Source organism: Kogia breviceps, chromosome 19, assembly GCF_026419965.1.
Source record: "Kogia breviceps isolate mKogBre1 chromosome 19, mKogBre1 haplotype 1, whole genome shotgun sequence".
In the NCBI taxonomy this organism is placed as follows: Eukaryota; Metazoa; Chordata; class Mammalia; order Artiodactyla; family Physeteridae; genus Kogia; species Kogia breviceps.
This window is the reverse complement of record NC_081328.1, coordinates 47326469-47342798: the sequence shown is the minus strand read 5'-3', so window position 1 is coordinate 47342798 and position 16330 is coordinate 47326469. Positions and strand designations below refer to the sequence as shown.

The window sequence follows — 16330 nt, the reverse complement described above, 5'->3', positions numbered from 1 at the left end:
AATTAAAAGTGTTTCTTCTTTACTTTCAAAATAATGTTTCAGAATAATGTTATTTTTTAATGTAAAAGGCAAATATAATTTTAAATATATATATGCTGAAAGAAAAGGCAAGAAGGAAATACATAAAATGGAAACAGTAGTTACTCTGGGCTATGGACTGATGGGTAATTTTTTTTTTGACATTGACATTTTCCAATTTCCTCCAGCAAATATCTATTACTTTTATTTTTTAAATTTAAGAAAAATTGTCAAAGTACTATGTGATACTGTTTAAAGTGTCAAATACTATTTCTCGGATTATAATGCAGGGAAGGTGGTGGTCCCTGCCCCCTGCCCCACATCACCCCATCCCTGGAGCAGATGGTCTACACATTGGGCTGTTTCTTCTAACATTCAGTTCAGCATTTCTACATAGTGTGTTTCTTTCTTTACTTTTTAAAAATCAGTTTATGGTCTGATCCACTGACATCTCCCGTGAAAAATGAGACAACCCACTCTGACCTCTCCCTCCCACCCCAAATGTAAGGTTTTCATTTGGAAAAAAACAATTTAAATTATTTGAAAAAAAAGAACTCCACTTTTGAGGCTCAGGCACGCATGCTGTGTTTTCCAAGAAGCCTTTTTAATCTTCCTAGATGGAATTTATTCTTATAGCAGTTTGTTAATAAAAACAGCCTTTATTGAATGCTTACTGTGTGCCTGGCACTAGCTGATTTGACACTTATAACATCTCTACGAAACAGAAACTATTAGTTTCCCTATTTTACACATGAAATTGGTGCTGGGGTGTGTTCAGCACCTTTCCCTTGGGTCCCAGGACACAGAAACGCCGGAGTGGGGATTTGAACTTTGGTAGGTGTGACTCCCAAGGGCTCATGGAGGTTCTCGTGGCTCCCAGGTCCTAGCCTTAGACATGCTGGTTGGACTCTCGCCCAGCCCTGGCCAGCAGGGGGATCTTGAGAAAGCTATTTAATTGCTCTGTGTCTCAAGTTCCTTACTGGTAAAGTGGATCTAATACAGGAGGCTTAAAGGGGGTTATTAGGAGGATTAAAGGAGTTAATTCTCATGAAAAGGGCTTGGCTCACCACAAACACTATCAGGATTACAATATATATATATATTTTTTTGGTACGCGGGCCTCTCACTGTTGTGGCCTCTCCCGTTGCAGAGCACAGGCTCCGGACGCGCAGGCTCAGCGGCCATGGCTCACAGGCCCAGCCGCTCCGCGGCATGTGGGATCTTCCTGGACCAGGGCACGAACCCGTGTCCCCTGCATCGGCAGGCGGATTCTCAACCACTGCGCCACCAGGGAAGCCCCAGGATTACAATATTTTAGTTACTGGCGCATTCTCTAATGTCCCCTGTTAAAGGCAGAGGCAACGATTGGGTTAGCCTTGGCTCCCCCAGGACCTCACGCTCACTGAGAACCGGAGAATCATTGATGAGATGTGAATATTACATAAAATAACAAATGGGGAATTTAAAAAGAGACAGTGGTGATATTATTTGTATTTTCATAAAGGTAGAATCTTATTGTAGGCAATACTGTTAAAATAAAAGGTCATAAAATTCCATTTGCATATTGTTTTATTGGATAACAAGTTTTCTCAGTATAGTCTCTATCATAAAAGCTTTCCTTCTTTCCTCTTTTTTCTTTTTTTTTTTTTTCGGTATGTGGGCCTCTCACTGCTGCGGCCTCTCCCATTGCGGAGCATAAGCTCCAGACGCACAGGCTCAGCGGCCATGGCCCACGGGCCCAGCCGCTCCGCGGCACGCGGGGTCCTCCTGGACCGGGGCACGAACCCACGTCCCCTGCATCGGCAGGCGGACCCCCAACCACTGCGCCACCAGGGAAGCCCTCTTTTTTCTTTTTAAGCACTCTTTCTGCCCTGGGCCTAGACCATATCCCAGTGATTCTACCTCCAGGTTCTAGGGGAGGAAGACAGGGCTCACATTAATGAACTCATGACTGGGAAAGGTACTGGCTTTCGTCCCTTCTCTACAAGGGCTGTGGACAGTGGTGTCTGGTTCAGTGAAGGCTTGGAGCGGGGAGCACCAGGCCTCCAGACTGACGGGTCAGGGCTCCCGTGCTGCAAGCTGGGCCCAATGGTGACTGGGCTTGAGACACACTTCCTTCCGACTCCATCAACTCCTGCCTCACCTTGCTCCAAATTCTAGGGTCCCCAGACAGCTCTTCACCACCCTATGCAAAACAGCCCCCAGAGTGGGAAGGAAAGGGGTGTGTGTGAAGGATCCACTTCTGTCCCCTTCCTTGTGTGTTTCCTTCTCATCTGGCTGTTTAAGGCTGAGCCTCTGCACAAATTCTCAATTCTGAAAGGAGAAATGTGGATACTGGGTGAAGTTTATTCAATAAGAGGAATCTTTTACCATGGTCCCCATGCTACTCAGTGGTCACTCCCTTTTTAAAATGGAATAACATTGTTGTTTGTTTGTGCTTCCCAAAAGCACAAACTTTACACTTGCTCAGTGTAAAAATTTGTACATAAAATAGAAAGATATGCAATAGGAGGTGAAAAGCACATACACAAACACCGCCATATTTTTATTTTATTTATTTATTTATTTATTTTTTAAACATCTTTATTGGAGTATAACTGTTTTACAATAGTGTGTTAGTTTCTCCTTTACAACAAAGTGAATCAGTTATACATATACATATGTTCCCATATCTCTTCCCTCTTGCATCACTCTCCCTCCCACTCTCCCTATCCCACCCCTCTAGGTGGTCACAAAGCACAGAGGTGATCTCCCTGTGCTATGCGGCAGCTTCCCACTAGCTCTCTAATTTACATTTGGTAGTGTATATATGTCCCTGCCACTCTCTCACTTCGTCACATCTTACCCTTCCCCCTCCCCATATCCTCAAGTCCATGCTCTAGTAGGTCTGTGTTTTATTCCCGTCCTATCACTAATCTCTTCATGACGTTTTTTTTCTTAGATTCCATATATATGTGTTAGCATACGGTCTTTATTTTTCTCCTTCTGACTTACTTCACTCTGTATGACAGACTCCAGGTCTATCCACCTCATTACAAATAACTCAGTTTCATTTCTTTTTACGCCATATTTTTAGACGGTGGAATGGGCAGAGAGGGAGGCGGGCTCGTTTGGGTGGTTCTCAAAGCCAGCGTCTCCAACTGTGGGGTGCTGTTACTTCCCTTTCTCTCTTCTCACTTTGCTGTCAACAAAACATCTGACCTGCAGGGCGGGGGTGGGGGTGGCTTGGATTCTGCTAAAAACAAAGTAATGATGCTCAGACAATGGCAAAGTACTTTATTTTTGTTTCTTTTAAGCTAAGCACAGATTTCTCTGGAAAGGCTGGGAGCTGGCTGGTCTCCCTGCATGGAAAAATAATAGCTCAGCGAAGCACTGGTTTTCTTGGGTTGTTTGACCTCCAGGCTTGCTCCTGATTCTTGATGACAAAACACATTCAGTGCCCTTGATTGATTTAGCGGAGAAACTGCAATATTGGAGGATGGAAAGAAGCCTGTCCTGCCTGCAAATGGAACGCCTCGGCTGTGATCGTCTTGTGTTTTGAGAGAAGATTAGCCAACAGCTGAGCTTGAAGGCTGTGAAAACCCAACCTCCTTGGTTCTTCCTGGGCAACATGCTATGTTCCCAAGACATCTATTCAGACCCTTCCCCTGCCCCAGTTTTTATCCCAAATTCACCTCTGACTTCTCTTGTATTTGACCTACACACTCAGGTTTTTTATAATTGTTCTCTGCTCACTTTGCTGTTTCTTTGGCTTCTGGTTGCCAAATAGCCTGAGATTTGGGGCTGGAAAGGGTCTTCTGCTCGACTTTCATATTGTAAGACAAGGTCCCCCCTTTCTGTACAGGAAGATCAAATGTTATTCTGTTGTTTCACATCAGAGTTGGGCCTAAAATCCCCTTCTCTCTCCCAGTTGCACGTCGGCAGCCTGATGTTTACCCCCAGCAGGATTTTATTAACACTCTCCCCTTCCATAGCTTGAACCAGATCAGGTTTTACGCATTTTTTGAGATTTGTAGAACTTGTTTTCATGATTAAAGTATCTTATTTAGAGGCTTTGTGGCAAGCAGGAGATGTCCTTGCCTGTGAAGAATTGGAGATATTGGGAATCAGAACAGCAGGCCCCAAGTGGCTGGCCGATCACACGCCGTGGTAATGAGATCACCCAGGTGAGAAAAGTTAGCCCTTGAATTTCCAGCCTGTCATTAGTCATCGACACTCACTGCCTTCTGGAAACCTGGAGCCATGCTTCCAAATGCTTATCTGGGACTTGAATAGAGCCGCTCATGGCATGCTGGGAAGAGGTTTCTTTTAAAAGTCATGATGCTGTGAAATGATTCAAGCCCCTTCTTGAAACTTCAGGTTGGGAGCTGGGCTTTCATCTGCCCATTTCTGGTTTTTACATGAATCACAGAATTTTGACCCTGAAGTGTCTTTAGAGGTTCACCTTCTTTAAATTTCTATTGTCTCAGACGTGGAGACTGAGGACAGAGGAGGGCAGAGGCTCTGGCAATTCTGCAGGAATTGGTGGTGGGCTGGGGACAGAATGTTTGCATCCAACCCTCAGTCCGGGACATGGACCCCAAAGGCCTCTTGGTTCTGGGGTCACATTTGTAAAACAGTAGAGGGTGTGTTTTGTTATGTAGTTTGGGGGAGAGTGTGTCTTGTTCTGATGTATTAGATGGAAGATTGGATAATTGCTTCATAGTATTCATTTGTTCAGTACAAATAGTTATTGAGGGCCCACCATGAGGCTGGAACAGAATCATTGGGGGAGAATATTGCCTAATATCCTCAACGAGAATATTGTCCAGTATCCCCACATCTGACTGATTTTAAGTTATCATCAGGGTTACCTGATTAAAAAATAGAGATCCTGAATCCCTGTCCTCCCTCTTGCTGTGATTCAGTAGGTCTGGGTGAATCTTTATTTTAAAATAGTTTCTCAGCTGATTCTGACAGCCTGCCAGTTTTGGGTTCCACGAGCTCCGTTACTACTTTTCCTTAGAATGTCAGACAGGGTGAGTAGATTTCCCCAGGTGACATACTTCATAGTTGAGGAAACTGAATCTCACACAGATTAAGTGGGTTTTCCCCTGTCACAGGGCTAGTTAGGAATGAATGGGTTTAATAATGCTGCTGCTTTTCGGTAACTGCTGCTTCCTGCAAGAGTGCCTGGGGACCCTGGCCTTCACTGTTGTGTGCTGCAGGGTGACACTGTTTTGTGCTGCAGGAGTTATGCTGCTGCCGTCAGGTGAGAGTGGGGTCTTCTCAGGACCCTGCAGTCCTGAAGCCTCTGCTGGTGACTGAGGGATATTTTGTCAACACAGAGAGCAAGGAAAAGGCAGATTTTAGCCTCTATTTCTGTTCTGGTGAATTTGCCCTGAGTTTTAATGGGAGGATTGAGCTCATCAGGATGTAATAACTGAATAAATGTTTAGAGTGGTAATGATTTAATTCAAGAATTTTAATTAAATGCCTGTGATGTGCTAGGTGAGAATGATCTGGGATTGCACTATTCACTCGGCTGTTGAAAGGAACACAAATGCCATCAGGATTTTTATATGCGCTGCCACATTGTGTCAAAGCCCTAGGAAACCACACTGAGAAAAAGGGTCTCTTCCAGAGCCCACCCTGAGGTTTTAGATTAGTAAAGCACACAGGGCTGCTAGATCTTGCTCCAGCTACAGACGCATCATTGCTAGAATTGTATTGGGCACTCGCTATATACCAGATACCGACAGGGGTTAATTTTATCCTTCAAGGTGGGTATTATATTCACCCAGTTTTACAGTTGAGGAAACTGAGGCTGAACTTGATTGACCAAGGTCACAGACATGGAAAGTGATACAGCTGAGATGCAAATACAGGTGGGCCTGACCTCAAAAGCTAAATGCAGAGGGGAAGAGGAGCCTCTTTGCCTTCTGCCCGGCTTTATCTAACGGTTACATCTGTGTCTCACTAGACACTGTTTATTGAAGGCAGGCACTGCATGCTGCTTGGGGTTTATAATCCCTCTGCACGGGACACAGTTATACACAAACTGTAAATATGCAATGTTTATGGAATACAGCAATAAAGTAACACAGGAGGCGTGCCACGCATAGAAATCTGTAGCGTTTAGTTGTTTGTACATGAAGCTCTATCAAAATAAGAATAAACCGCACAGAAAATAAGATGGATTAAACAAAAAATTATAATTGTCGAAATTAATTTTTTCATTTAGTGTTCCTTGAAAATAAAAAAGAAAATCTGATTGATACTGTGGAGGATACTATGCCCCCACCCCCCCCAATACTATCTTCTTCTGTAATGTTATCAATTGTTCTTTCTGAAGGTTTTGCTGCTTTTTCAAAATCTGGAAGAAACAAGAAGGGGTCGAATCCTTTAATTTCAGAAGCATGTAGGTCCATTTGTAATAAAAGCTTTTTTTCCAAATAACACAGTTTCATTTATAGGACTGACTTTGATATGACGCATCTATTACACTAATTGCCATAAACTCTAGAAAGCTTAACTGTGGTAACGATGGTAACGGGGAGGCAGGGACGCCTCTCGCTGCCTCCTGGGAAGCATGGCCAGAACGCTCTGAGGAAGTTTGGTTTGTTAGCCATGCCGTAGATCGCGCTGCATGCTGGGTCTTGGCAGTATGGCGTCCTCCTTGATGTGCTGATGAGAGGAGTTTCACTGTAGCTTCAAACCAGAGGGCAAAACTCCCCAAACCCAATAAGCCCACATTACGCGTTTTCTCCGGGGCTCCCTGTCGCCTGTTTCTCAGGACTCGTTCTCAGGCAGTAGAGAGTCACGGGGCCGGAGGCCAGGACCGGCCAGGCCGCGCGGACCCGGGGCTGAGGAGCCGGCTGCGGGCAAGCACGATGGGCCCGTCCTGGCTCTGGTTGCAACAGCTCCGGCGAGTGCGAGATCCGCAGGGCTGAAAGTGGCTGTAGGAGACCCGAGGCGCTCTGAACCTCTTCTCTTCGGCCGAAGACCTCAGCCCAGTCGGCAAACCGGCACCAAGAGCGGGCGGCCTGTCCTCGGATCGGCTGAGGCGTTGGAGGCCGAGAGCAGGGTCATCGTGAGGCCTGGAGTCTCGCACGCCTTTGACAGCTCCGCTCGCAGCCCCTCCGGGAACGGACAGCCTCAGAAGCAGCTTGTGGCTTGGGATCTGCGGGCGTGTGTGTCTGTGAGGAGCTCCTTGGGTTCCCTCATTTCCCACCGCTCTTCCTACCCCTTCTGACTTTTCGCGCAGAGTTAGAGAGAAGGATCTCAGACTTCTTGCCTCAGCGAGGGTCTCCGCACACTCTCCATCCATTTCTTTTTCTACTTCCCCCTTCTCTGTTTTTTATTTCACCAGTTCTGGTACACACTAGTTTTTAAGGCTGGAGGTTCTCGAGCGCTTGCTGCCCAGGACTCCCCCACCCCCTCCCCCGCTGATGGAATCCGAGATGCTGCAGTCGCCTCTCCTGGGACTCGGGGAGGAAGATGAGGCCGATCTTACTGACTGGAACCTGCCTTTGGCTTTCATGAAAAAGAGGCACTGTGAGAAAATTGAAGGCTCCAAATCTTTAGCTCAGAGCTGGAGGATGAAGGATCGGGTAAGTGGATTGAGCCTGCGTCCCTTAGACCTTGATAGCTTTTACAAGAAAGTTCAGAGCCAGAAATATGTCCTTGGGAGAGCAGCGATATTTTTTCACAGCCACATGTTGCAAGTCAACCAAAAAGCACAAACCATTTCAAACTCTATTTTTTAAATTGTAAATGGGAAAGGCTGTTTTGGTTAGTAGTTATTCACTGGATAGTGTTAATTAGATTCAAAGTTCCAATTCAGACAATGGAAGTTGAGCAAGTTAGAAAATACAGCATTGCAACTATTTACATGCTCTTTGATATACTTTGTACTGTTAAACTTTGTACTGTTAACACTTAGAGGAAAGACAACTTGGGATATAATATTTGTCCCAACGTGATTAGTGTACTTAGTGGCTAGTTTACTTTTTTTGTCCAAGCTAGGTGGAGTGCAGAAGTCTAATATAGTATACTAGGAAACAAGATTACTGGCAAATGTTAAGCTAGTAACAAATTAATGCAAATTTATTTTAAAGTTTCAGTGAACTTCATCATAGACTTCTAAACACTTTGTCTTGAATTAAGACTTTCATACTTTTATGTGGTGTCGCGATACTGTTAGGTGGAGACAATTTCTCTAATAGTAGAGTATGACGGGTTGGAGCTTGGGTCTGGTAGCGGGTCCTCGTGGTGTTGGAGTGTGGATAGTGACTTAGGAAGCTAGTAGGAAAGAAAACAGTCAATTTTGTTAAACCTGTCCTTAATCAACCACCATCTATTTCCTGGCCTCCAGAGCAGAAGGGTGGGACCGTCTCACCCATACACGCTTATAATTTGTTTTTGGGGTTTTTTGGTGCTTTGTTTTCTCCTTCAAGACTGTCTTTATTGATTTGAACATTTTATCCTAAGAGGGGTAGTTGGCGGTGTAATGCAGTGTGCTTGCTCTGGGTTTATGGATATGTTTATATAAGATTGTTGTTTTTAGTGTATGATGTTGAACATATATAGGATTACCCTTCTGGTAATTCTAGCTAATTCAGTCACTAGTAACTGGTGCTTCAGTTGTTATTAGGAAAATTTGTTCCATCCAAAAGTAGTTTAGGGACTAAAAAGAGATGGTCATTGGAAGAGATTGTATAAAGTCTGTCTTACAGACATCTTTAGTACTGATTATATGGTTTAAAGCTTTTGTGGTTCCTATGCATATATGAAAAGACTTATTTTAAAAGTAACTGTAATCTTTTTTTTTTCCATTCTATTTGGAGGGCTTTTTTTTTTTCTTTTGAAATGTGGTTCCCTTTGCTACAACCCATGCTTAAACTGTTCAAAACTGATTGATGGATTTATTTATTTATTTATTTATTTATTTATTTTTTGTGGTACGCGGGCCTTTCACTGCTGTGGCCTCTCCCGATGCGGAGCACAGGCTCCGGACGCGCAGGCTCAGCGGCCATGGCTCACGGGCCCAGCCGCTCCGCGGCATGTGGGATCTTCCCGGACCGGGGCACGAACCCGTGTCCCCTGCATCGGCAGGCGGATTCTCAACCACTGCGCCACCAGGGAAGCCCCCTGATAAGCTCTTCATAGGTTATTAAGAGGAAGAAAAGTTCTGGGAGTCTGAGTAATTACTGAGATTTTGACTTAGAAAGATCCAGGGGAGAAAGTTTGATGTGTCCGACCTTTGCAAGTTGTTTAAAAAAGAAGATCAGCAGCTAACATTTTTAGTTAAGTTTGTGAGAGCTTGGCCTCTGGGCATCCTTGTAGTCTCTTTCCCCTGATTAGCCCTGAGGGGACCTTTTCAGCACACTATGCTAGGATAAAGGGTACAGATCCAAATGATGCTGAGAGTTGGAAGGTAGCATAAATGAATGAAACAGGCCAGATAGAAGGAGAATAATGGCCCAGGTTCATAGATGAATGGCAGCTGAGGTTTGACTCGTGCCTGACATTCTGGAGGCTGAGATCAGTGAGGCGCTAAAGAGCACAGGCTGCAGCTCAAGGGGCAGCTGGTCCTGGCCAGGTCTCCCTCTCTCTCTCTTTTCTTTGAGAAGCCAGAAAACTTTTTAAATTTTTTTAAATGTGAAGTTTTCCAATTTTAAAATATTGGAACTAATTCGGATATTACAAAACACGAAGCAGTCCATTTGTGGGGTTGGCTCTGGCCTGTGGGTTACCCATATGTGACTTCAAGATTCTAGGAATCTTGAGCACATGGGCATGATGCCAGACTGTTTCCCTGTGCTGCAGGTAATCTCCAGCAGTCTGATGATGCAGCATCATTGTAAGGCAACAGGTGTGGACCTAGTTGTCCTGTACCAGGACCTGTGTAGACTACTTTTTCTTCCAGTGGGCAATTGACTGCCCTAAATGCAGACTCAGTCATTGCTTTTTCCTGTGATCCGTATGCAAGTCCACATACTTTTTTTAAAAAATAAATTTTTATTTTATTCATTTATTTTTGGCTGTGTTGGGTCTTTGTTGCTGCATGCGCCTTTCTCTAGTTGCGGTGAGTGGGGGCTACTCTTCATTGCAGTGCGCAGGCTTCTCATTGTGGTGGCTTCTCTTGTTGTGGAGCATGGGCTGTAGGCTCGCGGGCTTCAGTAGTTGTGGCACACAGGCTCAGTAATTGTGACTCACAGGCTCTAGAGCGCAGGTTCAGTAGTTGTGGCGCATGGGCTTAGTTGCTCTGTGGCATGTGGGATCTTCCACGACCAGGGCTCGAACCTCTGTCCCCTGCATTGGCAGGCGGCTTCTTAACCACTGTGCCACCAGGGAAGTCCCAAGTCCACACACTTTTAGTATATATGTATCAGTAGTTACTTACTTTTGTCCTATTTAGTGGAGTTGTTAAGGGTTCCTAAAATTGACAACTTTACCAAAGTTGAGTGATGACTCCAAGTTTTCTGCCTCTCGGCATTTGGCATCCTCACAGAACTACAGCACATGCCCACTCTCAGTTGGGATTCCCACAGTCTTGGTATTGAACCATTCCTGGTTTTCAGATGCCACTATTGTTGCATTTTAATTACTAAGTTCCTGTAAGTTTAATACTGTTATTATCAAATTATCCAGTTTGTTGTTTGGTTAGTTCTGTGTGAAGTAAATATGTATATGCCTCACTGGCATTTTTTTTTTTTGCGGTACGCGGGCCTCTCACTGTTGTGGCCTCTCCCGTTGCGGAGCACAGGCTCCGGACGCGCAGGCTCAGCAGCCATGGCTCACAGGCCTAGCTGCTTCGCAACATATGGGATCTTCCCGGACCCGGGCACGAACCCGTGTCCCCTGCATCGGCAGGCGGATTCTCAACCTCTGCGCCACCAGCGAAGCCCTCACTGGCATTTTTGACTTGTGATTTTCAAATAACTAGACATGTGAATTACAGTTCAAAGTGAATCATTCATAGACCTATGGCTAAAACAGATTTGTATATAACTCTGCCATTTATGTTTTACTGTGATACTTTATAGTTATCACAGAGTTCATTTTCCGGAAAGTGGGCATGTGGAGATAATTGGTCTCGGATCTTTACCTTACATATGTGGGATGGAATCAGGGAAGCCTGAGAGCTATTGCTCTGAAAGAAAACCATTGACAGAGACACTATACCTGCATGTGTGTAGGAGATGTAGCTATAAAATGATGAAGCCATTTCCCAAACCAGTCTTTAGACGTAGTCACCTTGCTTTGTAGCTATATTTGAATAAGCCATGGAGGAAGCCGAGTAGATACATTAAACTGATATATGCACAGTCAAATGTTTAGGTTGTCTTTGGAGCAAGGGGAAAGAGTAATACTTTATAGCCCTTCTTTACTCCTGTTTCCTCACTTTGCATCCTCTCAATCTACTCCATTTAGTCTCTCTTCCATGCCACTCAGACTGCCCTCCACAAGGTCATCATTTGTTGCTAAATCTAAATGTCACTTCTTTGTCCTTATCTTTTCAACTTCTCAGCAGCATTCCAGGGTGGACCACTCTCTCATTCACACAGCTTTTTCCTCACTTGCTTCTGTGTCTTCCTGAAACTCCAGGTCTTCCTCTGAGGTCACTAACTGCTCCTCCTCAGACTCCTTTGCTGGTTGACAGCTGAGCATAGAGTGTTCCAGAACTTGATCTTGGAGCCCTTTCTCTTTTCTCTGTATACCCCTTACTAGCTGATCTCACCTAGTCTCATGGTTTTATGTGCCGTCTACATGCTGTGACTCTTGTCTCAGGTACTACCTAATTGCCTGCTTTGCCTTGGTTTTCTCCATCACAACACACTGTCATCACCACCCACTCAGTTGTTCAAATTGTAAATCTAGAATTTATCTGTAATTATTTCTTCTTCCTCTCCTCATTGTACTGTCTGTGTCATCAGCAGAACCTGTCAACTTTGCCTCCAAATTGTATATTATATCAGACCACCTCATTTTGTCTCCACTGATGTGAGCCCAGTCCAGGCAACTACCATCTTTCATCTGGATAGCTAGAATCGTGTCCTGACTGGTCTCCCTATGTCTGCTCTTGTCCTACAATCGATTCTTCACATATTGGTCAGAGGGAGCTTGTTAAAGTGTAAATCAGATTCCATTACTTACCAGGCCACTTGGAGTAGAACACAAACTCCGCCCTGGTTCACAAAGCTTCATGATCCGGCCCTGCCTGCCTTTTCTGCTTCTTGGATGGAAAGGCCTGGAATGCTCTTCCATCTGACCTTTGCACACTTGGCTCCTTCTTGTAGTTTGCACCCAGCATCTAGGTCACTTCCTTTCCTGATCACCCCATCTTAAGCAGCTCCCCAGTCGCTCATGATCACTCTTTATGTCTCTGATATTTTTCTTTATACCCTGACCCCCAGAAGTGAGCTTTTTTTTTTTTTTTTTTTTTTTACACTGTTTAAGTCTATATAATGGCTTGTCTCACAGAAAAGAGAACACCGGAATAGGTTAGACTTCCTTGCTATAGCAAGCTCAAATTGTGTCAGACTTTTGATTATCTGCAGAAGTGAGCTTTTTAATCATAAAACAAGGACCTTGTTTCTGCTGGCATAGAGGACAGTGCTTGGCACACAATAGGGATTCAATAAAAATGTACGGATGAAAAAATGAATCATTCGCCAAGGGCTTCCACATAGATTATGTCTTTTTTAAAAATTAATTAGTTTATTTATTTATTTGGTTGTGTCAGGTCATAGTTGTGGCATGCAAACTCTTAGTTTCAGCATGCATGTGGGATCTAGTTCCTGACCACGGATCGAACCCAGGCCCGCTGCATTGGGAGCCCAGAGTCTTATCCGCTGTGCCACCAGGGAAGTCCGCTAGATTATGTCTTTTAAGGCTCAGTAGTAGAGATCGTTATCTATGTGTGATTGATGAGGAAACTGGGGCTTGATCAAAAGGCTTGCGTGAAGGGACATAGTTACAGGGCTCCAACAGAGGAAGCAGAATCTGAGAAACACAGCCCAGGTAAAAACAAACAAGCAAAACTGTATCACAGTGTCTCCACTGGAAAAATCCTGCTGAGAGGCCATGGAGGCTGAAACAAAATTTATGGGGAAGATGAGGCGGGTGGTGGTCAACCACCAACAGAACGATTCTGATGGTGCAGCCTAGCTGTTCTTACCGTGTACTCGCTCGGGTCCCCGAGGCGACACTGTTTTCATAATAATAGAAGATGTTAGTTATTGGCCTTTTCTCCATGTTGACAGTTGCGCTGATTGTGGGTGGGTGAAATTGCTGGTGCCTGAGCTTGAGTCAAGATGGTGGCGTCTGACTGTGATGGTGGTTATGGTTTTCTTCATTGCCATATAATCTCAGTAAAAAAAAAAAAAAAAAAATCCCAGTTTCACTTCAGAATGCCCTTGATAAAGCATTAAAATGATTAGTTTTCTTAAATCTTGGCTCTTTGGTACACGCCTTTTTTATCCTTTGCACGAGGCATGGTTGTCTGAGGAAGAGCACCTGCGGTTGCTGGCTGCACCAGTTGCTACCCTTCCTGAAACACAAGCTGCACCTGGAGGAGGCTGGCAGGCCGGCCCTGCATGGTCAGGCTTGGGTTCTGGCGGACATTTTCTGGAAAACAAACCAAGTGAGCTTCACTTCAAGGAAAACAACTGACAGTATTTGTTGCCAGTGATAAAATTTGAGCTTTCAAGTGAAAATTAGAGTTTTGGAAAACCTGTGTCTGCCACTGTGAGCTTCCCAGTACTTAAAGATGTTTCTGATGAGATGATGGTGATATTTAATGAATATGATCTTTTTTATATTGTAGAATGAAATGTGTCCACATTTGGAACATTTGCATAATTCAGTGAACCAATATTTCCAAATGACCAATTCATGATATTATAAAATCATCCATGGGTAAAAGATCCAAAGTTAGGCCAATGGATTTTAACATAATAGGGTATGAAGAGTTATTGCTTTGGTTTTGGATAGATTAAATTTTCTATTTTCTATTATTCAGATAGATTGCAGCAAACCTTTAAGAAACTACCACTTACTGAGTTTTGATGTAATATCATAGAAGAATATTTCCAATTATTTTGCTATTCTGTTACTCCTGCTCTTTGCAAACTATGTGTCTTTTTCAGTCCATATTTTTCTCACATACTTCAGCCAAAACAACATATCACAACAGATTGAATGCAGAATGTGAGAGTTCAGCTGTCTTCTATTAAGGCAGACATTAAGGAGATTTGTAAAAAACAGTGTCACTTGTCTAACACTTTTTTGAAAATATAGTTATTTTTCATAGAAATCTTTATTGAAAATGTACAATTTAAAAAAATGATTTATTTATTTTATTATTATTATTATTTTTTGCGGTACACGGACCTCTCACTGTTGTGGCCTCTCCCGCTGCGGAGCACAGGCTCTGGACGCACAGGCTTAGTGGCCACAGCTCACGGGCCTAGCCGCTCCGTGGCATGTGGGATCTTCCCGGACCGGGGCACGAACCCGCGTCCCCTGCATCGGCCAGCAGACTCTCAACGACTGTGCCACCAGGGAAGCCCTTAATTTATTTATTTTTAGTTTTGGCTACCTTAGGTCTTTGTGGCTGCTCGCGGGCTTTCTCTAGTTGCAGCGAGCGGGGGCTTCTCTTCGTTGCGGTTCATGGGCTTCTCACTGGGTGGCTTCTCTTGTTGCAGAGCACGGGCTTTAGGCGTGTGGGCTTCAGTAGTTGTGGCACGCGGGCTCTGTAGTTGTGGTGCACGGGCTTAGTTGCTCTGCAGCATGTGGGATCTTCCCAGACCAGGTCTTGAACCTGTGTCCCCTGCACTGGCAGGCGGATTCTTAACCACTGCGCCACCAGGGAAGTCCCAGAAAAGTAACAATTTTTAAGTGAATTAATAAGGAAATATATATATATATATATATATATATATATATATATTTGGTTTTAACCTCTAATATGGAAAATATTGATCAATGTAACATATAAAAAGCTCTTTGGGAGTCTTCAGTAATCTTTAAGAGTGGTTAGGTGTCCTGTTATCAAATGTTTGAGACTTGTTAGTGTAGTTAAAAGAAAGTGGACATCACAGAAATCTCTGGCATTCCTATACACCAACAACGAAAAATCAGAAAGAGAAATTAAGGAAACAATCCCATTTACCATCATAACAAAAAGAATAAAATACCTTGGAATAAACCTGCCTAAGGAGTCGAAAGACTTGTGCTCAGAAAACTATAAAACACTAACGAAAGAAATCAAAGATGACATAAACAGATGGAGAAGTATACCATGTTCTTGGATTGGAAGAATCAATATTGTGAAAATGACTATAATACCCAAAGCAATCTACAGATTCAGTGGAATTCCTACCAAACTACCAATGGCATTCTTCACAGAATTAGAACAAAAAATTTTACAATTTGTATGGAAACACAAAAGACCCCGAATAGCCAAAGCAATCTTGAGAAATAAAAACGGAGTTGGAGGAATCAGGATCCTCGACTTCAAACTATACCACAAAGATACAGTAATCAAGACAGTGTGTATGGTACTGGCACAAAAACAGAAATACTGATCAATGGTACAGGATAGAATGCCCAGAGATAAACCCACGCACATATGGTTACCTAATTTACGACAAAGGAGGCAAGAACATACAATGGAGAAAAGACAGCCTCTTCAATAAGTGGTGCTGGGAAAACTGGACAGCTGCATGTAAAAGAATGAAATTAGAACACTCCCTAACACCATACACAAAAATAAACTCCCAATGGATTAAAGACCTAAATGTAAGATCAGACACTATAAAACTCTTAGAGGAAAACATAGGAAAAACACTCTTTGATGTAAACCACAGCAAGATCTTTTTTGACTCACCTCCAAAAATAAACAAATGGGACTTAATTACACTTAAAAGCTTTTGCACAGCAAAGGAAACCATAAACAAGACAGAAAGACAACCCTCAGAATGGGAGAAAATATTTGCAAATGAAACAACAAAGGATTAATCTCCAAAGTATACAAACAGCTCATGGAGCTCAATATCAAAAAAACAAACAATCCAATTTAAAAATGGGTGGAAGACCTAAATAGATATTTCACCAAGGAAGACATATGGATGGCCAAGAGGCACATGAAAAGGTGCTCAACATCACTAAGTATTAGAGCACTGCAAATCAAAACTACAATGAGGTGTCACCTCACACTGGTCAGAATGGCTATTATCAAAAAAATCTAGAAACAATAAATGCTGGAAAAGGTGTGGTGGAAAGGGTGTGGTGAAAAGGGAATCCTCCTGCACTGTTGGTGGGA

The 16330-nt window shown here is 43.5% G+C and overlaps 1 protein-coding gene and 1 non-coding gene across 4 annotated transcripts in view; one reads left to right on the top strand and one right to left on the bottom strand.

Moving 5' to 3' along the window:
• The first annotated feature begins 6625 nt into the window (after positions 1–6625).
• RPTOR (regulatory associated protein of MTOR complex 1) overlaps positions 6626–16330 on the top strand; it is a 337818-nt gene continuing 328113 nt past the window's right edge. Inside the window, exon 1 of one of the 3 annotated variants that reach the window (XM_059048339.2) lies at positions 6626–7610. In XM_059048339.2, coding sequence (XP_058904322.1) covers positions 7449–7610 — 162 coding nt within the window. In that variant the 5' untranslated portion in view covers positions 6626–7448. The remainder of the gene's footprint in view (positions 7611–16330) is intronic. The other 2 variants (XM_059048338.2, XM_067021425.1) reach the window with 2 other exon arrangements.
• Positions 12453–12573, bottom strand: LOC131747148 (small nucleolar RNA SNORA28). The gene has a single exon (XR_009332778.1). It is a non-coding gene; the product is annotated as a small nucleolar RNA SNORA28 (small nucleolar RNA).